The sequence below is a fragment of the Thamnophis sirtalis genome, unplaced genomic scaffold, assembly GCF_051295495.1.
Source record: "Thamnophis sirtalis isolate CommonGarterSnake01/CBP01778 unplaced genomic scaffold, rThaSir2_p1.2 scaffold_7, whole genome shotgun sequence".
In the NCBI taxonomy this organism is placed as follows: Eukaryota; Metazoa; Chordata; class Lepidosauria; order Squamata; family Natricidae; genus Thamnophis; species Thamnophis sirtalis.
The window spans coordinates 51,022,901-51,046,035 of NW_028261387.1; the positions used below are offsets into that span (position 1 = coordinate 51,022,901).

A 23,135-nucleotide genomic window follows, 5' to 3' on the forward strand; every position below is an offset into this window, starting at 1 on the left:
TTATTTCTTTGCTGTTCTTTTTTCAGTTATGGTTGCAGGTTTTTTAAAATTTCATTTAATTTCATATTTAATTAAATTGGAAAAATGATAGATTCATTCACTTTGTGGCCTCTGTGGAACCATGAATCTTTGGAATTTAAAGCAGATTGGCCATCATAGAAAGAGATTATGAACCTTAATAGATAGTATTGTTAGGTATACAGAAGGCTTCTTTGCCCATCTCTCTAAAGTTGCAAGTATCTGCTATGGCCTGACTGGTTCAAAAAGGTAGGTAGCCTTTCAGAGCTAACCTAACTTGTCCTATTGGGGTTTTGCTCTGCAGGTGGAGCAAGAACAACTGGATAAAGTCTGGCCGAAACTTCGAGTCTTAGCACGTTCTTCACCAACTGATAAACACACCCTTGTGAAAGGTATGGTCAACCAAAGAGATAGCATTTGTTTTCAAAGATGATGTCAGAAGATAAGTGAAGGGAGAGAGGTTTGAAGGCAACTAAGCAAAAACTTAAGTGAACAGATACATTGCATTTACAGAGTCAGATTTGCTAAATTGACATCTATTCATGTTTTGGCATGTATGATCCAGCTCTAAAATAAAATATCTACACAGTGAAAACTGCTTAACAATGAAAAATAAAACTAGATTTAAAAAATTGAATAATTTTTTTTTAAAAAGCAGCAAATCATAAACAAAGAAAACAAATATTTGTTAAACACCAGTCTGAGCAATACAATTCCATCCATATTTGACAGCAGAATCTTGGCAAGGGAATATGCTATATTAACTACTTAGAAGCAGGAAATTCCGCAGTCTGGGCATGGTAACAATGTCTCATCAATTTGTCTTAGTGGACAAGATATTAAATTCTTGGAAAACTATTCAATCCTTTAGATATCATAGCTCTAGGTTGGTCAAAGCGTTACATGATAATCATGTAAATTGTTTCTAGAATTTTGCCAGTAAACCTAGTGGGTCTGTGCTTATCCTCTACTAATCTTAGGCTGATTTTCAGGAATTATCGACAGTACTGTTGGGGAACGGAGGCAGGTGGTAGCTGTAACTGGAGATGGCACCAATGATGGCCCAGCCTTGAAGAAAGCAGATGTCGGATTTGCTATGGTATGAGCTAATATTCTAGAGACTACATTGCACACAAAAAAGAAGCAGATAATTATGTGTTTGTGGGTATTTTTGCATGATGGAACTAATAACTGATAACACTGGCTGGCTAGCTAAAAGAAACCTGCATCATTGTATATATGTTAAGGTTCTTTTCAATGTGTTCTGTTTTGTTTTAGCTTTTTTAGTCAGAAATCTTGCAGCCCAAGACAAAATTTCACCATCCCTGGGCTCAGTAGGACACAGCAGGCAAGCATTAGGGAAAATTGGTCGCTACAGGGAACCTACTTAATGCTTTTGAGATTTGCTGGCCTGTTCTAACAGGCATAGATTTTCTAGTCACTGACTGCCACCATGTGTCTGTAACTGAGTTTTGCAATAAGCCTAACAGCCTCCTTAATCAGCTGCTTTGGTTCTTCACCAACAAGTCCAAGCAAAGAGGCAATGACTAGCTTTTCTTCAGAGTTTTTGATCTGAAAAGAAAAAAAAGTTAAGCTAGCTACAGACTAGGTATTTTAATCATCAAAGAGCCTTGTGTTGGTTCATTTGGATCTTTCAAATAAATGAGACGTTCCATATAATTTACACAGCAGTGTCACATCTGATGAAGTGACATTTAACATTTTGTGGGTGCAAGTCTTAAAATTGAACATTAAAAAATGTAATGCTTTCTTTCTGACTAATTGTCTTCCCTCCACCTGCTCTTTATTTTCTCAGGGCATTGCTGGCACAGATGTAGCTAAGGAGGCTTCAGACATCATCCTGACAGATGATAATTTTACAAGCATTGTTAAGGCAGTAATGTGGGGCCGCAATGTGTATGACAGCATTTCCAAATTCCTGCAGTTTCAGCTGACAGTCAATGTAGTAGCTGTGATTGTGGCATTTACGGGGGCTTGCATCACACAGGTAAAAGAGTTGGGACTTTTATTAATGAATTAGAGCTGATCTAGATTCCATTAGAGGATTTCAAATATGACAATCAAAACTTTGTCTTGATGCACATAAAGGTAAAATGTTCAAAGATAAGAGAATTAGATTAAAAAGAACTATACTTTACAGAAGGAAACCAAAATTCTATTCATTTAGCTTTTGTAACAATAGCCAGTTAGATAACCCAGGTGGGTCACAGATAATGTTAGGGTATAATGAACTACTATGGCTAATGATTATAAATAATTTATTTATATTTTCATCAGGAGATTGCATCAGTTCTTTTTGCATAACACTTATGCAAAGACTTCTACAGTACTAGAATTAGAGAATTGGTACTCCCCTTTATTCAGTTGAAATTAGAAATGTGAACAACTTGAAGAAGAGGGTTCAAACTGCACAAGAGATGCTTGTTGTCTCTGACATACTGTAACACTAAACCACGGGTGGGTTCCTGCCAGTTTTAACCTCTTCTATAGAAGAGGTTCCACAAATCTACAGTGCCGTTTAGAACTGGTTCCAGCTCCCTCCCCCTGCCCGTCCGCACATCATCAAGGTAAAGAGCGAGAGGAGGAATTCTGGGAGTTGAAATCCACAAGTCTTAAAGCTGTCAAGTTTGAACACCCCTGGTTTTTTTTTCTAAGGGGTTAGGGGTGCAAGGGTCTTGTAACTTGACAGCTTTAAGACTTGTATGCTTCAAATGCCAGAGTTTCTGAGCCAATATTTTGGTTGCTAAGCAAGAGTGTTGTTAAGTGAGTTTCACCACATTTTACAAGTTGATCATGCCCCCCCCAGTCACATGGCTGGCAAGCCACTCCTATCCAGACACATGGCCGGCAAGCCACTCCCACCCAGTCACATGGCCGGCAAGCCACTCCCACAAAGCCACACCTACAGAAGAGGTTCAAAAATTTTTGAAACCCAACCACTGCACTAAACTAAAATATTTAATCATTGTATTAAAAGTAGTAATATTGGACTGCAAATGCTAGTATTCCTGGATTGTCATAGTAACCCAGATGTATGAATTCAGCACCAGTTAACTCCCAAGTTAAAGAACATGGGGAAAGGGAAGAATAGCCATGAACTATGCTTGCAGTATATTAGCCGCAGTGGCACAGTGGTTAGAATGCAGTACTGCAGGCTACTTCTGCTGACTGCTGGCTGACTGCAATTTGGCAGTTCAAATCTCACCAGGCTCAGGGTTGACTCAACCTTCCATCCTTCCAAGGTGAGTAAAATTGTTAGGGGCAATATGCTGACTCTGTAAACTGCTTAGAGAAGGCTGTAAAAGCACTGTGAAGCATTATATAAGTTTAAGTGCTATTGCTATTAGTTTTTTAAAGGTTTTTTTTCCTTTGTAGGATTCACCTCTGAAGGCCGTCCAAATGTTGTGGGTGAACTTAATCATGGACACCTTTGCCTCGTTAGCTCTTGCCACAGAACCCCCTTCAGAGTCTTTGCTCCTGCGTAGGCCATATGGTCGCAACAAGCCACTGATTTCCCGAACCATGATGAAGAACATTCTGGGACATGCCGTGTACCAGCTCACCATTATTTTCACATTACTTTTTGCAGGTGAGACTATAGGGAAGTGTGTAGAACAGCTAGGTATATCACAGAAGTGAGTACACCCCCTCACATTTTGTAAATATTTAAATGTATCTTTTCATGTGACAACACTGAAGAAATGACACTTGGCCACAATGTAAGGTAGTGGGTATACAGCTTGTATAAGTGTAAATGTGCTCTCCTCAAAATAACACAACATACAGCCATTAATATCTAAACCTCTGGCAAGATATACTTAAATATTTACAAAATGTGAGGAGGTGTACTCATTTTTGTGATATATTGTAGGTAATCTGGGATCATTTTTTTCTGTTGTTGGATTGAAAAGGCTAAAAGATCTGGGCTGCAAAAATCCATTTGACCATTAAGCTGTAAAAAGGGAAAGAAAACTGTTTGCTATCATCCTGTATCCTGGATTCTGCAACCCAAATCTGCGGACCTAGTTATATTCTATCTGTTTGCTCTTCCAAAATAGTTTAAAAAAACAATTTAAAAAATCTCCACAATAGTTCTAATGTCTGAGTCAGTTTAATGTCAGGTTCCAAATAATAGACACATAGCAAGCAAAACTCCAAGGCAGGTAGATTCCTCAAAGAATAGCTTATATCATATTGCCACAGTTCTGGTGAAAACTGACTCTGAAGGTTTCCACAGTTTTCACCTAATTAAAAGAATAAAATTTCCCTCAACCCCAAACAATCAGTCACATGGTCCAATAAAGACATTTGTCTGGTTGCCTGGTGACATCACTACTCCTTCCTCAGGCTAGGTGTGAGAATGTCCTTGGTTTCCAAGAGAAAGTATTTTATTTTGATTACAAAACCCCAGTTATCTCTAATCCCCCTCCCTCTCCTTCAGCTCCAGTGTGGCAACACTGAAGCTCCAAGATCACTTGGTCAGGTCAGCCTCAGGGTTGACACCTCAGCTAATTAATTCAATTTATGGCACCTGTTTCCTCTTCTAGTGCTTTTGAGAAAATGAAAAAAAAGGTCATGTAGTTGTTTTTCATATTTGATTTGATGGGAAATAGCCACCATATCTATGCCAAGAACTAGGTAAAGATGCTTTAAGATTCAGAGGGTACACCTGATTGACTTCTGTCATCTTTCATTAGACATATTTTAATATCTCAATAATGCTGAATACAGATTTCATGTTCTTGAAGGGCAATTAGTAATTATCGATAAATAGTATAATACCACTTAAATTGTCATGAGTGCAAGCAGAAGAAAATTGTTTTTTGATTATCAGTACTGCTTACTTAGTGATGAAGTTTACTGCCTATTCCCTTATTGTATCTGATTAACAGAATACAGAATTTATATTAATATTCAGCACCAGCTGTAGAAGCTTACAGTTGTTTAAAGTATCAGCCAAAACAGTAGGTATCAATTTAATTAGTATGGATGAAATTAAATTGTAGTATGTTTATGATAGGAATAGTCAAATTACAAAATGGAAAGAAAATCTGCAAAATTAAATTCAGAAGGATCAAGCTTTATGTTGCACTTGGTGGCAACGAGAAGGCTGAAGGGGTTCCTCCAGATTAATTTGACTCCATGCAAACTGGATGTTCCTCATCCTATTGTGTGTTTTTAGAACTCGGTACAGCTTCAGTTGTGAACCACTAATAGCTTCCAGTGAAAAATATTTCATTCTAACTAGAAGTGTTACATTTGCATTGTTAAACTGAATTCTTCCATTGATCAGTAAACCAGATTCATAAGGAAGAAAACCTCTGGATTACTCTGTTTGCTTTTTTCCTAGTAGAGGCTCACCTGCTGCAGAACCAGCAGAACAACAGCAGTTGCAGTCTGCCTGCTGTTGAAGTCTAAGACCTTTACTATGACTCTAAGGCAGAGTCTGTGTGTACATTTCTTGGGTTTTGTGGCTGAGAAATACATATATTTATAGCTCATCATTTCCATTTTTAAAGCTGTTTTGTTTTAGTAATGAAGGTTTTCAAATAATTATCTACAAACTTTAATTGAAGCATAAAGAAAGGCAATCTCATTAAGGAAACAGTCTATTTTTCCAGCAGCCTCTTACGTAATTCTAACATTGCTTAAATGAGGAGCCAATTGTACACAGAGAGTGAATTAATATAAACTGTATTCTTTTTTTTACCGGTTTTGTTTGAATATATTAATTAGTGAGGTTGAGACTTGGGACTGTAAAATTTGGCAAGACTAGGCTGGCAGAAGACAGGAGAAAGAAGTTGGAAGGAAAGCTTAAGAGCAAGACAACATCAAAACAAAAGACTTGTTTGAAAGAGAAGCAAGGAATTGAGCATAGCAAAAAAGCACACTTTCTAGTTATACTAATTGCCTAGTTATACTGTATTACATTAAATTATAAACAATTGTCAACAATAATTTTATTTTTTAATTTTGCTTTAATAAGTAGAAAAATAAAAAGGTTTATTTTCTTAATGATATTTCTAATAATAATATTGTCCAACTGTCTGATAAATTATCAGATATTATTCAACTGAAGTAGGACCATACTGTATATTTCCTGTAACAAAACTTTAAATTTCCATGGTGATTTGTGAATATTTGGGTACTACTCATTATTTTGATTCTATTAAATATCTGTCAAGGAAACATTCTTCATTAAAAGTACCAGTATTTTTTTTAATCTTTAAGGAAACTATGAATGTTTAAAAATGAACAATACATCAATGTTCAAACTAGTAAAATAAATCAGTATCAATGTACTATGTTCTTATTTTGCATTATTATAATCTATTTTATTGTATTTAATTATTGCTGTTACTATAATACTACATTATTATATTTTCTATTGTTGAATCTCAGTCTATCATGATTGACATGTAATGTAATTCGAGAAAATGAATAAATGAATAACACTTAATAGGTATGATAATTAACCAGTGATAAGGACAGAGTACTTGAAGGATCTCTGGAAGAATCCACTTTTCTGTCATTTCCAGGAGGACATCAAAGACCAATTTAGCTTCATCGGAGGTTATTCCAGAGAATTGGTACTATGATATAAAAACAGCACTTTCTGGCCTCAGCCTCCCCTTACCTCACAACATGGGGCACCACTAGCAGCTTTTTTAAAGATAGTCCCCTCAGACAGGTCAACTCTGGTTGGAGTGGGCAATCTTGGTGCCAATCCACATAAAAGCTTTCTACGTCAACATTAGTACTTTCAGTAATGCAGGAACAGTAGAGTCATGGAAATAAGCATAATCACAGTAGCCAGGCTGCTGCAATTTCTGGGAGCTTTTCAAAAGCAACCACATGTAGAGTGCATTACAGAAGACCAGTTGAGGCAAAAGAGGCAAGAGTTACTGTAGCAAGATCCTCCCTATTCCAGGCAATATGAGTAGCTGAGCAAAGACAGCCTCTCTTTGGCCACCCAGCAATAGCCATGGACATAGTAGGAAAACTCTTGTGGAATGGACTTGCTTCCTCAGCATCAAGACCATCTCTTGAAGAGATAATGAAGAACCAACAGAGAACAGTCACAAACAAACAGCAACTCCATATTGCATTCCATTTAAGCTGTGGTAACACAGTGGTTAGAGTGCAGTACTACAGGCTAACTCTGTCCACTGCAGGAGTTCAATCCTAATTGGTTCAAGGTTCACTCAGCCTACTATCCTTCCAAGATCAGTAAAATGAAGATCTGGATTGTTGGAGGCAATATGTTGACATTTGTAAGCCACTCAGAAAGTGCCGTAAAACACTATATAATGGTATATAAGTCTAAGTGCTATTGCTGTTCTTTAGTTCAACTTCAGCTTGTTTCCCAAACTGCCAAATGATCTCTCCTATTGGTTTCAAATGGATACTAAATGATAGAGAGAGATGACTGATCCCTGCAGTACCACGCAAAGGAGTAGGTCACCTGTCGTCATTATACTTCCAGACCACTTTCCCCTGTCTACCCTTGAAGTAGGAGTGGAAATACTGAAAAGCAGTGCCTTCAGCAGTCCCCACCTCCTTCAAGCAGTGCAAGAGTGTACGGTGGTATCCAGAGTCACTTGGAAATCTTAATAGATTTGAGCTGGGATAATAATTAATCCAGTCTCTGTCCCATCCAACTGCTCCAGTCTCTAGTAGACTGAGCAACTGAAACCTGCCGAATACTCATCCATCTTTCCTCTAAAGGATTGGAACCTAGTCAATAGTTTTCAAACATTGCTGAATCCAAAGAGCGCCCCTTTTGTCTCATGCCTTCTTCATGATTGCTAGCATCCTCCCCTGCCAAACAGAAGAGTCCAGATGATGATATACACTTTTCTCTTGTATATGGCTGGGGAGATACAGGTTCAAGTACATTAGCAGCCATGGAGAGAGTCTGTCTCTCTCCCTCCCCCTACCAAATGTGGCTGATGTTGTGGGAATGAAAACAGAGGATGATACAGGATAAAAAAACCAGAAAGATGCTGCAAGCTCCTACTGAAAAAGATGAAATATGAAAGTAACAAAAACTCTTAGTAACAGGGCTTGATGAAGGGACTTCGGGGAAAACTATGGCATCCTGAAGACAGCATCACTTTTTGCAGCCCTGACAACCATGGCAGAACAATGAGCCAGCAAACAAATTGGCACCTTGAAATTCCACCTCAGATAAAGAGAAGAACCTGGGATCACTCTTAAGTGCTTCGAACAGATGCTCCCCATGAGGAGACTGTAAGACAGCAGTCTCCTTTCAATGGGTTCTTAATTGCTCTAGGAGCTGAGAGAAAGTCAATTTTGCTCAAGACATACTAATTCAGTGCTCAAGCAAACACTGAATTTGCCCACTTCCTCTCTTAATCACTTCAGGAAACTACTTGTTAACAGCTTTTTGGAAATTAAAAGCCTTTACAACAGACAGTTTTCATCACACTGAGTGATTCTTCTGTCCTTGAGAAAAGAAGATATATGTAGGTTTAAGAACTTTAAAACATTTTTTTCACTCTGAAATAAACAGCAAAGGGGTAGTAAAACAACTTTGAAAAGTTTTAAATGGACAAAGGGGACAGATGTATTGGAAATAAGATTTAGAAACTAATTATAAGAATCCTTCCTTGTGGGTTGTTTAAAATTCTATTAAAAATATATGAAGATTTTGAACCTAAGGATTCCTTAGGGACATATTAGAGAATGGAGAAAAGTATTTTGACTTTGGAAGAATTCAAGGATATTTAGCATCCATGTACTTAAAGAAATCTCTAAAAATTCTCTGCTATTATTATAACAATGAATTTAAAAGAGTTAGAAGACAAGTAACAACTGAGAACCAGGCTGCTTTGGCTATAGATTTAAAAATGACAAATACATGAATGATATGGGAAAAGATGTTACCCAAGACTTACAAATGAAACTGGCTGATTGCTTAGTAATTAAAAGGGATATACCAATAATACATCAAAAGAGCGACTTGAACAACTTTCATATCTTGGTCTTGCAAAAGGTGTGCTATACTAATGAAAGAGTTGCTGAGAAAAGGCAGAAAATAAAAAGAAATAAGCTTTTGGGTCACTATTTAAAGGGAATAAGCATCAAGAACTTTCAAAGTAAAAAGAAGGAATATAAAATTGCCTTACAGGTAGTCCTTGACTTAGGATAATTTAATAATCATTTGAAGTTATGATGGCACTTGAAAAAATCACGAGTCTTCACATTTATGACTGTTGCAGCATCCCTGCAGTCAAATGATCAAAATTCAACTAGCTTGACAACTAGGATGTATTTATGACAGTTGCAATATCCTGTGGTCACATGATCACCATTTATGATTTTTCCAGCTGGCTTCCAACAAGCAAAGTCCACGGGGGAAATTAGATTCATTTAACAACTGTCTGATTCACTTAATCACCATGGCAATTTGCTTAACAACCAGGCAAAAAAGTTGTAAAATCGGTTTTTTAATCTTTGTATTTTTAAGCTTTAATTTAAAAATATTTAAAGAGAGTCCTTGATGATGAAAATTATGCCTTTCAGGGTCATGGACTGCAAAATACTTGTTGCACGTTCTGTTCCAGTGTTTATCTGTGCTGTATTTTACTCTGTAATTGTATCATAAAGGATATCTGTAGATGGAAAGAATGTGTTCATGTGCTGTTCTAACTCTTTTTCTACAGGTGAAATTTTTTTTGATATTGACAGTGGCCGGTATGTCCCCCTCCACTCCCCACCCACTGAGCATTACACAATTGTCTTCAACACTTTCGTCATGATGCAACTGTTCAATGAAATCAATGCTCGCAAAATTCATGGGGAAAGAAATGTATTTGAGGCCATCTTCAGGAATCCAATTTTCTGTACAGTGGTGCTAGGAACCTTTGTTGCCCAGGTAAATGAAATGGGCTTGGGTGGGATTGCAGGAAAGGAGAGATTGTGAAATGGAAATGTTGTCTGTCATTCTCCCACTAAACATACTCTAAATTGTAATGTTTACTGAATGTCATGGCAACTTTATACAAGGCTGGTTGGGGAATTATGGGAGTTGAAGTCTACACATTTTAAAGTTGCCAAGGTTGAGAAACACTGACTTACAGTGTATGGTCTTAGGAAAGGCTGCATTTTGGTGATTTTCTGAAAATAATCAGGATGGGGGGGCAGTCTAGCATGTTCTAAACAAGTGGCAGCAGGACTGATAAGATTCATCCCTTTGGGTAATAGAAAGGCTAATCCCTCATGAAAAGAACTTTCTCTTTTGCATCTTATTGGATGACCAAAACTGTTTACTACTCCACTTATGTGTAAGAAGAATATACAAGTGTCTTGGTTATGTTTCCTCTTGAAATGCTGGATCAAATTACTGGGCTGGTATGAGGGGGAAAAACAAAGCAGAAAGGAAAAGAAACTTAAAAAAAATCTTAAGATCAGGGGAATGGGAAAATTTGTTCTTATCTGGAACCCAATATTGATTCCCCTCCCCCTTTTTTCCCTTTTCTTTCATGGCTATGGTAAGCAATAATCACAGTAAGTTTGGATCAAAAATACAGTAGAATTCGTTTGGTTTATCAGACCTGGCCTTATTCATTCTCTACTGGAAGCCATTACAATAAATTCCCTGAGTGGATCTGCCACTTCCACTTTCATGTTTAGTTTGGACGTGAAAGACACTAATTCTCTTGTTGACCACAGATTGATCAATTATTATAATGCCATCCTAAGTTTGCTTCTTAGGATGCAGCTTCTGATACATAGCAATATAGCTAAATGTTCTTATAGCAAATATTCCTATAAGATGAACTTCCAATTTATAACTTTGGCGTGTCTGAATTTTCTAACAGTTTTTGCTTCTTTGTTTATTTGTTATTACTTAACCTGTTAAGTGTATTGCATTTTTTTTTCTTACATGACAAAGGATTTTATTTCGGAGCTCTGTGAGTTGACAAAACCTCCATCCCACTAGATGGTAGCATTTATTAAAAGAGTCTGTCTGTCAACAAATACAGTCCAAAAATTATCTCATGTCTAAGAATGTACATTTATGTACCCTTTCCTCTCATAACCTCATTTGAAGTTGCGAATTGCAGCCATCTTTTCACTCTTTTAGGTCAGGAGTGTAAAACTGGATTTCTTTGAGGGATGGATCAGCATTGTAGTTGTCATCTACGGGCCAGCCAGGGAGGGTGGAAAATGGGACAGACCACAATTGGGATGGACTCCTCCTGCAACACTTTGCCAGCCAAAACAGGGTACCTTGTTTTTGGCCTGGACAGCCTTTTGCAGCACTCTGCTGCCTAAAATGGGGCACGCAGCTCCCCATGCCCCATTTTCACTAGCAGAGGCACCACGAGTTCATTCTTTGCTATTTCCAAGCCAACCCTGCAGGCCAGATCTAATCACCCCGCAGGCCTAATCCGGCCTGCAGCCTTAGAGTTTGACACCCCTACTTTACTGCTTTACATTAACAATATTGCCTGAAGGCTTGCAATTTTTAGAGTCAGCAGGCTTATTATAATGCAGATGTTTTCTTTCATTTCAATTCCTTTTCCATAAATAGGTTCCACCATTCACCCACTAGAATTATGAGTATGCGTTTCAGTTTACTGCTTTGGATCGTGGTTTAGTCTTTCCCATTGTTCTCTTTTTTACCCAATATTTCAGATTATTATTGTGGAGTTTGGTGGTAAACCATTTAGTTGCTCTGGACTTACCTTGAGTCAGTGGTTTTGGTGTATTTTCATTGGTGTAGGAGAGCTGCTTTGGGGACAGGTAAGAAAATGAATATTCCACATTTATTTAAATAACTACTGTAGTTTGTTCCTGCATATTGTTTAGTTATGTGTTAATTGTTGCCAATCTCATTTCTCTGCAAAAATACAAAAAGGATTTTTACTTTTCGGTAAAGTAACAATATTATCAACTAAGTTGCCAACATAACCAAATTCAATGTGAGATTGTAACATTTTATTTTTCATTTTACTCATAATTTTCTATACCTTTTTATATTAAAATACAAATTTTAATGTTTTGTGGCATATTTTTTAAAGTTGAGAAGTATATCATAGAATTAGGTGATGTATAAAAGTGGAAGGATAAGCTGTTCCAAGTTATCTGTTACTTACTTATTTGAGCCAAGGTGGCGCAGTGGTTAAATGCAGCACTGCAGGCTACTGCTAGATCAGCAGTTCAGCGGTTCAAATCTCACCGGCTCAGGGTTGACTCAGCCTTCCATCCTTCCGAGGTGGGTAAAATGAGGACCCAGATTGTTGGGGGCAATATGCTGACTCTCTGTAAACCGCTTAGAGAGGCCTGAAAGGCCTATGAAGCGGTATATAAGTCTACTGCTATTGCTATTACAAGATAAAATTGGGGTCACTTTGTATAAATATGCGAATTGATTCATATCCTCAAATATTCCAATTGAATCACTATGGGGAGTTTTTCAATTGAGAATAAATTCACCAGTAATTCTGGAAAGTCATATGCCATTAGATTCTCAATAAGAAAGCATGATTTGCTTTTATTCATCACCCCTATGCTTCCATCATTTCTCTTGAGGAAAAAATATTGTTTTTCTTCTAAGCCTGTACGTTTGTATTTCTTTTGAAGTTGAAATCCTTTACAGAAACAAATATACATGGAACAGCCTTCTAGCCAGTTTCAAAGATGTTACAAATGTGTTTGCTATTTCGTGGGACACTTTGAGACCCTAAAGGAGTCCAAAAGGCAGACTAGAAATGATTTAGAAAGTATTTTTTTTAAAAAAAAATCAATCAAATTGAGGATGGCATGTTGCAAATGCAGAGAACTGTTGAGAATCATCATCTGACTAGATATTCAGGCTTATTGAACAATACAGTCAAAGCCGCCACAGAAGAGTTCAGAAGAATTAATCCTGAGCATTCCATTTCTATAGTTGATCAGCAGTGTTCCAACAAATCAACTGAAGTTCCTGAAAGAGGCTGGTCACGGGATTACCAAAGAAGATATTGCAGAAGAAGAGTTGAATGAAGGCGTAGATGAAATTGACCATGGTGAAATGGAGCTTCGGCGTGGACAGATCCTGTGGTTCCGTGGGCTGAACAGAATACAGACTCAGGTATGGCACAATTTTTTGTCTCCCTTATGCAGTGCAGCTTGCAGTAGTGCCGTTGCTTTGCTTTAAGTGAGACCAGTCTAAGGGACACACTTTGGAAGAATATGACATCCCTGTTGCTGAAGCAATTGAGATCTATTAGCCATATGGTTCAAACTAGCAGCATTTGTGCAACTGGAGTTAACTGGGTGCATTCAGCTGAGGACTGCTTCTAGGACTCTGTCCTTGCATTGGAGGAAGTTCTACCTAAACCTGCCTCACAACAGATCTATTCCAAGAGATAAGCAAGGGTACGTAGTCATGCTAGTTTTTATGAGATGCTAATGCAAGGCTGACAGTAAAGACAATATGCCACTTAGATTTTTTTTTTTTGCTCAGCCATTATCCAGCCTTCAAATTTTAGAAAGGAAGGTGATGTTCCTGTTTCTGCCTACCAAAGGATGTTCTAGGACTACATAGTTCCGCTATGTAAATTAAGCTATGTTCTCCTATTCTCCACCTAGAGAGATTACTGGTATAATAAACAAAAAGAAGCATGGGAAAGAGAGCAATTTTAGGATTGAGATGCATTGAGTTTTATGACTAGAAATCCCAAAAGCTAAATTAACGTTATCTTCTCCTTGATAAAATTATAATTTGTTGCACAGTCATTATTATTATTATTATTATTATTATTATTATTATTATTATTATGTTAATCTTTGGTGAGCTTCACAGCCTTTGGGGCTGGTTGGTAGCTCAACAGCTCGAGTCCTAACCAAGGACCTAGGAATTGTTAAGGTAACGTCGGAGGATATAAGCTGTCCCAAGTAGGGTGGTTTTTTGTAGAATCAGAATGTTCAAGTCTGATAAATGTAAAATTTCCAAATAGCGAGGTAGCCATTATTATTATTATTATTATTATTATTATTATTATTATTATTATTATTATTGTTGTTGAAAGCTTCCCCACTCCAAATGATTCTAAAGAGAATATGCCATTCATTACTGTAGGTCACTGTTTCTCACTCGTGGCAACTTTAAGATACATGGACTTCCACTCCCAGAATTCTCTCTGATTGGCTAGGGAGTTGAAGTCCATACATCTTAAGGTTGCCATGGTTGAGAAATACTCCTGTAGGAGTTTATTTCCAGAGTAGAAAATGAGGTCCTAAAAGAAGGAATATTGTCTTAAAGGTACTTATGCCTGGGAATTTTAATGTATGTCATCTTGAAAATGGGTCTTTGTACAATGCATTGATTAAAATAAAACAAAATGTACGATTATGGGTACAAATGAAAAGCAAAAGATGTATTTGAGGGCAATGAATCCACTGAAAATATCTTAGGCTGCATGTGTTTACTGAACTCTGGTACTGTCTTTTATTAGCAAGGCAAAGTCACATTTGCATGTCACTCTCTGCCTGAGATATGCCACAGGGGTAGTTGTGAGACCTGAAGTGCACAAAATGCTTTCAAGAGCAGAACAACAGAATGCTTGAACACATAGCTTGGTTTAGTACGTTAAGCTGATTTGCTCAAAATCTTTGGAAGGAGAACCATTCAGAAGTATATACCCTCCTCTTTCTATTCCAGACTCACCTGTGGATGGTAGGTACAAATAGATATAAATCGGAATTTATAAAACTGAGTTAGTTTCTTATGATGGTGGTATAAAAAATGCAGGGGGGGGAGGAGAAACTTTATCAAGCTAATAAGGAGGAAGAAAGGGTGACCCTGTCCACTTTGTGAAAGAATCAGTCCATTGATGGACCTTTCCATAGCCACTGACTTAAAAACACTGCCAGCTATGCCAAATACTAAAAATTACACATCTTGGGGGGTGGTTGTGGTGATTGTTATTAATAATACAGCATGCAAACCAGTCTTGAATCTGAAAAACAAAGCTTACAGAATTGCAGTTTTCCCAAAATAGTTTACATTTATCTCTCTTTCTCTCTCTCATCCTCCCCAAGAAAAATAGCTGGGATTCTTTTTTTTACTGTTTACATGATTGAATTACAGAATGCACTATGTTTTCCCTCCTTACTTTCCAATCGAAACAAAACCGTTTGCTAGTAACCTAGAACACCAGGGGTTGTATCAAGACAGCAGCATTTCTGTGCCTGCATTTGCCAAATCTGGAATAATAAGGTGGAAAAAAACTTCTACTATGAAACCCCTGCATGCTTATATGTATTTGCTGCTTTGGGATGACTTGGTCAGCTGCAATTAATTCTGCTTGGTTACTATATTACTCATTTCCTAACATTAGTTAAAAAAGAAATGTCTCACGATGATTCCAGAGTTTGTACGTTAGAGATAAACTTAGCACACACCACTTTTCTATTGCTTGTTTTGAGCTGACATTGATATCTTTTAAGAACATTTGCATTAGAACAAACATTTGGAAATGTGTTATCTCACTGATGTTTCTAGATGTGCATGCTGCACTTTTGCATCATACAGCACTTTGCTTCCATGCACATTTTCTCCACGACGCACTGTACTTGCAGAGTATCTTTATTTCAAGTTCTTTTGCCCTGCTGCTTCACTCTGCGTAATAATTCTGTAGGCACATGTATGTAGTTACATTCTCTTAAAAGCCTAAATGTATTCCTAGGGTTTTTTACAGAAATAAGATGAGCAATCGCAGAAATGTTTTCTCCCCCCCCCCCCAAAAAAATCATATTTACATATACAAACAGCTAGACTCAAGTAGACAGCAGGTTGAATTGGGAATCGGAAGGAAAAAAAAGACTGGAATCTCTTTGCTTAACCGCTTTCCCTTTAGATTAACTGCTGAAACTGTGTGGGATGTACTGGGTTTCTCCATTTTCCCCTTCCACTTTTGTTCCTTATGGTATGTATCTGTATCCTTTGTCTGTCAGCTTCCCCTTCCATTATCCTATTTCATTTTCCTCTTTTGATTGTGGGACAAAGATATCTCACTCTCTGATTCTTTGCAGATGGACGTAGTTTACACATTCCAGACCGGCGCCTCCTCTTTACAGGGAGCCCTCAGGAGACAGCCTTCCATCGTGAGCCAACACCACGATGTAAAAAATGTTTCTAGCCCAACCCATGTAGCTCTTTCCTCCGTCAATTCCACTCCCACCACTTCTGCTGCTGCTGCTGCTGCTGCATCTCCTCCTGCGGGCAGTGAGTGATAGTCTATTCAATGCATGACTTCCTAATAACCACCAAAGGCACTCGCACAAAGCTAACCAAGCCTGTTCTTTTTCCCTTTTCTTTTAACCTATAATTGGATTCATGGTTTCTTATCTTGAGAATTGGGAGGAAGTACGAGGGGGGGGGAACAATTTTCTTTCTATTTCTCTGTGTGTGTTTAACTTTTTTTAAAAAAAAAATCTTGCATCCTTAACATTGTTTTAAAATTTCTTTTCATTCTTTCTCTGCCTTTTGTCCTTCCCTATTGCAACTCTTTTCCTTCCTGCAGGACTGAATTAGAATTCCCATATTCCCTGTAGGAATTTTTAAAAGCCTGATGTCTTTCTTAGAGGTAAAGATGGAACATATAATAAAGGGAATAACCACCACAGATTTGAAAATATGAAAACAAAGGGTGCAATAGCAGGCTTAGCTTTTTGGTATTCATATTATTCCATAATGGGAAGCAAGTTTGCCACTGAAGAAGCAGTCTTCTGCATGTTTTACTAACTTAACATTTACCCTTTCTGAACTCTCTGGAAATTATTTCTGAATAAATGTGCAACATAACATTTTCTGAAAGCTTTATCTTACACCCCTAAAAGCCATTGGACATTTCCTTACACCTTAAACTCCCCTTCCACGCAAGCATCTCAACCATAACTAGGTGGAGAAAAACAGTATATGCCACAAAGCAGATAAACATTTGTGTAGAATTTTTTAACAAATTGATTTAGCTAAAACACTGAATTTATCACATGATTTATGCCATTTAATTTTTTTTTGTTTTCTAGTTTGGGGTGTATTGATTATTTATAAAACTTTCTGTATACCATCTCAAGATCACCATTTTTACATTCAGTTTCTAGTTTTAAGTTCTCGACAGAGTCATATGATGAATTTCTACATTTTGTTTTGTGCTTCTACATAATTAAGCAGTTTAATGGTCCAGAAATTAAAATTTCTATGTATTGAAGCAGTAATTATTTGTCCAAGAAAAGATGGGAGGCCTACAACATGTCTTGCAAAATAATACTTGTAAAAAAGATTTTACAAATTTTTCCCATTTTAATTAAGTGCTGCTTTGTATGTCTTCATAGAACTGGCAGTCAGTTGTGTTTTGCTATTCAACAAATAGTATTCTTTCTTTCTCCACAAAAAACAAGTATTAAGAACAAGTATTGCATCTATGGTCATACATTTTTCCACTGTTTTTTTTAAATTCTGTTCAGTATGTGTTTTCAATGCAACATGCATTCGTTTACCTCACTTTTCTTAAGAATTCAAGGGAATTTTTTTAAAAATGATTTATATCATGCATTTAATGTATATTCCTATTTTTCATTTGTATACAAGTATTATTTCTGGAGGAGCACACCCCTGCCATTTGTTTCTCTGATTGTGCCTCCAAAGAAAGAAGTAATTTATTAAAAATTATATATTCATTTTTAAATTTTATGCACATTTAAGGAACCGCACATATTTTTATGACTCATAGAAGCATTAATTTGTGTCTCAAGAAGAAATCTTATTTAAATGGGAATATAATTTCCCACTACATACTAATTATGTCAAATACTATGTTTTTCTCTTTATGCACTGTCTATGCAGTTGTCTCAATCTTTTTTGCTGCCCTTACAAAGATACCTGTCCATGCCTCCTTCATCTGTCTACCCCTCCTTCCTTCCTTCTCTCTTCTACAGTCCTTAAAACAATTGCAGTGTACTCGAAGGATGACTTAGAAAAACAGTAAATTGCAATAGGGAGTATATCTTGCTCATGGCAGTTTATAATTAAGGATCATTTTCTGATAAGATTCTGAAGGAACTAATGTCCTTAGATTTTCAGAGGAGAACTAAATAGCCTATGGCCTATTCAGGGGTGGGTTCCTGCCAGTTCTAACCTCTTCTATAGAAGAGGTTCCACAAATCTACAGTGCCATTTAGAACCGGTTCCAGCTCCCTCCCCCCGCCCGTCCAAACATCATCAAGATGAAGAGGAGGAATTCTGGGAGTTGAAGTCCACAAGTCTTAGACCTGTCAAGTTTGAACACCCTTTGGGTTTTTTATAAAGGGTTAGGGGTGCAAGAGTCTTGTAACTTGACAGCTTTAAGACTTGCATGCTTCAAATGCCAGTTTCTAAGCCAACATTTTGGTTGCTAAGCAAGAGCGTTGTTAAGTGAGTTTCACCACATTTTACAATTTGGCCACGGCCACCCAGTCACATGGCTGACAAGCTACTCCCACCCGGTCACATGTCCAGCAAGCCACTCCCACCCGGTCACATGGCCGGCAAGTCACTCCCACAAAGCAGGTCACACCTACAGAAGAGGTTCTAAAATTTTTGAAACCCACCACTCGGCCTATTCCACTCAAAAGAAAATGAAAAATGCATCTGTTTTTATTTTCTGTCTACTAATGAAACAGACATGAGCAGATAGTTGTGGAACTAATGTATACTTTTCTTCCTTTTGATGAGGGATCAGACGTGTTGAAAAGTACAAGTCTCTTTTGCAGAAACTTTATTATTTGGAAGACTCTTTTGAGGATATGAATAATTGAAGACATGCTTTATTTCTTCTTTACCTATAGTATGTTTGGTCTTGACACAAATGATGTAGATTTCTAAAAACTGTGTACTATTTCAGTGCCCTAAGATATCATTAATAACATGAAGCAGTGTAGGTGGCCTACTCATGCTCCACTCTTTCAAATTTTATCCCATAGGGAGAAGAAGAGGGGAAAGATGCTTGGCATGACTGATGATGTAAGGGGAGATCTTTGTAGGAGTCAGGTGTAGTGCTTTAGTAAAAAAAACAAGAGGTTGTATGACCCTTTCCTCCTGCCATCAGTTACCTCAGGTGGGGAAGTCTCAGTGCCTGAGTTCTCTCATAACTAAGTGGGCCCATCTGAGTAGATTCCACTGAGACTAGGAAAGCTCTGGTGATCCCCTTGAATAGTATTTTTTTTTCAAATTCTTTATCTTCATGGGACCCTTTTCATATAGTCTCCCCCAAAATAACCAGTAAACATTGCACTTGCCATGGAATCCCAGAAGTAGTTTAAGTATATTCCGTATTTTTGGAGTATAAGGCGCACCTTTCCCCCCCACTAAAAGAGCGTGGAAATGTTGGTGCGTCTTATACATTGAATAAGCCATTTTTGGCCTCCTGAAGCCCTGCCCCGCATCCCATTTTTGTGAAAAATGGGGAAAAAACAGACCGTTTTTCACCAAAACGGGGGTGTTTTTGCGTTCCCCCACCCCTCAGAAACACTCTGCAGGCTTCAGCAGGTCTGGAGGAAGGGACAAATGCCCCCATTTTGGTGAAAAACAGCATTTTTGCCTTACCTCAGCCCTGCTGAAGCCTGCAGAGTGCTGCTGGGGGCCGGGGAAGACAAAAACTTTTTTTCTTCCTTACCTCTTCGAAATCTTGGTGCGTCTTACACATCTTATAGTCCAAAAAATACAGTATTCAATCAATCAGTCAATCAATTTCTATAGTCACCTATCTCAGTCAATGACTCTAAGCAGTTTGCAATATGTTATCATTTAGGGAAGTTTTTTTTAGTATTTCAGAAGATTTAAATTTTATTGAAAGTGAGTTTCATAGAAGCTTTTGTTCCTTTGTAACTTCTCAGGCTTTTCAAAAGGATCTCCCAACTCTTTGGGATAAATATTTGCAAACGTTTCTCCTAATTGAAACAAACAAAACTGTCCAGTCTATTGGCAATTGAATTGACTGATTGAGAATAAAAACGGTTGCCTAAAAGCAAAACTGTTATATGAATTAACGCCTATAAGTAACTTAGCTTTTCTACTTCTGTTGAACCCATTCACTAGTTTGGAATCAACATAGAGAAAATATGCCTGAGGGGGGGAAGTGGGGGGGAAACCTTTTATAGATGACTATGGATCCTGATCTCGATTAAAGATATTGTAGAGTTACGGTAGCAGGCAATATATTCAGATTCTAGTAGGATACCGTAGTCTCATGGTATTTGTTGGTGTCTTCTAAAAGGGCCATGCTGTTTTCTAATCTCTTGCAGTATTTATATAAGGTGAGAAAAATACACTAAGGAGGCAATGCTGGGCCTTCTCCAAAGATATTTACTCAAAACAATCTTTTCATGGGCATCAGAATAAATCTGACATTTTCCAATAATCTTTATTGGGGAAAATCCCATGAGATAGGTTGGGCAGAGAGAGTGTTTCCCAAATCACCCAGTGCTGCTCAAGACCAAATTCAGTACCTCAACCATCCTACTTTATTGGCTTTCAAGACCCTTATGTGTGTATGAGTAGAAAAATGCTTACATGATTTCCTCCCATCTGTAATCCTGATTCAGATTGGAGAGAGCTGAACATTCAAATTACCTTTAAAAAAAGCCAACAGGCGAAAAGAGGCTCCAGAGGCCCTACAGAAGCCCAAAAAGAGCCCGTTTCCAGAAGGCCCATTTTTCACCCTCCAGAGGCTCCGGAGGCTTCCCTGAGTCACCAAGAGGGCCAAAAGCAGGCCTGTTTTCGAACTTCCGGCAGGCCTGTGTTTCACCCTCCGGAGGCTTCCCTGAGCCTTCAGGAGGGCAAAACAGTCTCCCATGGGCTCCGGAGGCCTTCCAGAGGCCAGAAACAGGCCTGTTTTTGCATTTCTGAAACTTCCAGTAGGCCCGTTTTTTGCTCTCCAGAGGTTTCTCCAAGCCTCCAGGAGGGTGAAAACAGCCTCCTCCGGAGGCCAGAAAGAGGCCCACTTTTGGACTTCTGGGAGGCCTGTTGTTTGCCCTCCCAGAGCCTCCGCACCAGCCCTGCACTTACCTAGTATGATGAACAGGCCACGTGGAGACTCCGGGGAGGGGAGGAGTGGGTGGGGCCAGCCAGTCCTTGCAATAATCGGTTCTGTGAATAGGATGAAAAACTAACATCTGGTTCACCCAAACGGGTCGAACCAGCTGAATCCCGCCCCTGTCCTTAAGGCCTGAGTATTTGAAATACTGCTTGTACTGTTTCAGTACAAACCTGTCTATCATAAAGATGCCCAGGGAGGTTCCTTCTAAATATGCCTCTGCTGGCAGAGGTCTATTCATCTGGCATGCTCTTAGACAGCACAAGCCATTCTTGGAAGTTGTGTTTGTTCTCTTTCTTTATAAGACTATTCAAAATGCCTATTTCATCCACTCTTCTTTTTAAAACTTATTTTAATTTGCATTTTATTAGTAGCTGTTTCAGATGCTCAAAACAAGATTAGGAAGCTGGAGAATGAAGAAATAAACAACAAAGAAGCACCCTGCTGGAGGAATTCTCCTCCCCCACCCCCTTTATTTTCTTTCTGCACTGTAATTGCATTCCCTCCAAGATTTTTGTCATAATCACAGTGCTTTAAATCTAGCTGGTAGACAAGAGAGCTGCAAAAAGAAAGCAGTGGATAGAACAGGCCTTAAGCATTGTCCTATCACCAGCAGCTTTACCCCATCATGTGTTACTGGAAGTTGCTTTCTGGTATCATTGTTTCAGAGAAGCGTTAAGAACTAATATCATGTTTCCCCGAAAATAAGACAGGGTCTTATTTTCTTTTGACCCCTGAAATAAGTGCTTGGCCTTATTTTCAGGGCAGTCTTATTATTTTTGAGGTGCAGGAGACGGCAAGTGTGGTCACCTCATGACTGCTGCTGTGTTGCAATATTTTTGGGGAGGGCTTATTTTAGTGCATGCGCTCAAAAGCCCAATTGGGTTTGTTATTCGGGGAGGGCTTATTTTCAGGGAAACAAGGTATAAGTCATCCCAGTAAATGTAGCAAGAGGGGGAAAATCCCATTGTGTTCCTTTAAAATGCCATTTTCAAAATACTGTGGAGTTCTTTAAATAAATCTTTATGTTATACTATTGAAAATATTTGTTCCCACCCACCTATCTACTTCTGAGAACTGAAGAGGGATTTTAGGTGTTGCTACTATGTATTTATTGTTAGGAATAATTGGATATAAAATAGATTTTTTTTCCCTATAGATATGCTTGAACAGTTATTTGAATTTGAGATTCATTACACCATTTTGTTTATTTTAGCTCATCAGTGCATAAAATGTGGATTGTATTAAGATGCACTATTTTAATTTGCTTTGGGGATATGTTTTGCATAGAAGTCTCAGTGGAATGCTGATAGTATTGCCTATATTTAATGTATGTACGTATGTGCTTAATATGAACAATAGCAAGCTTTGATCATCATGTTTGATACGTTGATTTGTTTGAGCGTCATTTTCGCAGCAACATGATTCATCTCGCAGAGGGAAGATGTCTGAATCCCAATTTCAATACTGCTTTTTTGGTATGCATATATGATTTATATTATTTCTGTGACCGAAGAAACTGTGATCAGAAGAAGGAATGGAAGGACAGAAATGTCTTAAGTCTGAGTCAGACACTATCAAAATAACCAAAGAATTATTAAGACCATGGGATTTTGTGACCTCATTTATTTCTATCTTTCCTAAATCTCAGCTGTTAGAAACTCAACCCTGAGGGCATGAGTTGCCTTACTCTTACCTTTGAACATTACTGTCACAAGCTAAGAGAAGTGATGGGCTCTTTCCCAGAGCAGCAGTGAGTGCTAGAATAAGCTGTCTATTAACTGCTCTTGGAAATGAGTGCCAGTTTCCAAACACAAGAGTGCCTAGCCTGGGTTCCAGTTTAATAGCCTCCTTACTACTGCATGCTCACTGATATGTTCATCATTCTGCTTGGATTTGCTATGGTACACGGTCTTGACCATTTTTGTGTGCAACACATTTCAGCCAATTAAATCTTTATAAGTTTGGGAATTTAAAAACAGCACCATCTTTTGCCACCCCAATTTT

The 23,135-nt window shown here is 38.0% G+C and overlaps 1 protein-coding gene across 5 annotated transcripts in view; it reads left to right on the top strand.

The window, feature by feature from the left end:
• ATP2B4 (ATPase plasma membrane Ca2+ transporting 4) overlaps window positions 1-23,135 on the top strand; it is a 157,644-nt gene that overhangs the window by 128,509 nt on the left and 6,000 nt on the right. For 2 of the 5 annotated variants that reach the window (XM_087719995.1, XM_087719996.1), the window contains 8 exons: window positions 323-410; window positions 1,011-1,117; window positions 1,835-2,026; window positions 3,415-3,628; window positions 9,729-9,940; window positions 11,707-11,814; window positions 12,962-13,144; window positions 16,090-16,282. In XM_087719995.1, coding sequence (XP_087576121.1) covers window positions 323-410; window positions 1,011-1,117; window positions 1,835-2,026; window positions 3,415-3,628; window positions 9,729-9,940; window positions 11,707-11,814; window positions 12,962-13,144; window positions 16,090-16,282 — 1,297 coding nt within the window. The remainder of the gene's footprint in view (window positions 1-322; window positions 411-1,010; window positions 1,118-1,834; window positions 2,027-3,414; window positions 3,629-9,728; window positions 9,941-11,706; window positions 11,815-12,961; window positions 13,145-16,089; window positions 16,283-23,135) is intronic. The other 3 variants (XM_087719993.1, XM_087719994.1, XM_087719997.1) reach the window with 2 other exon arrangements.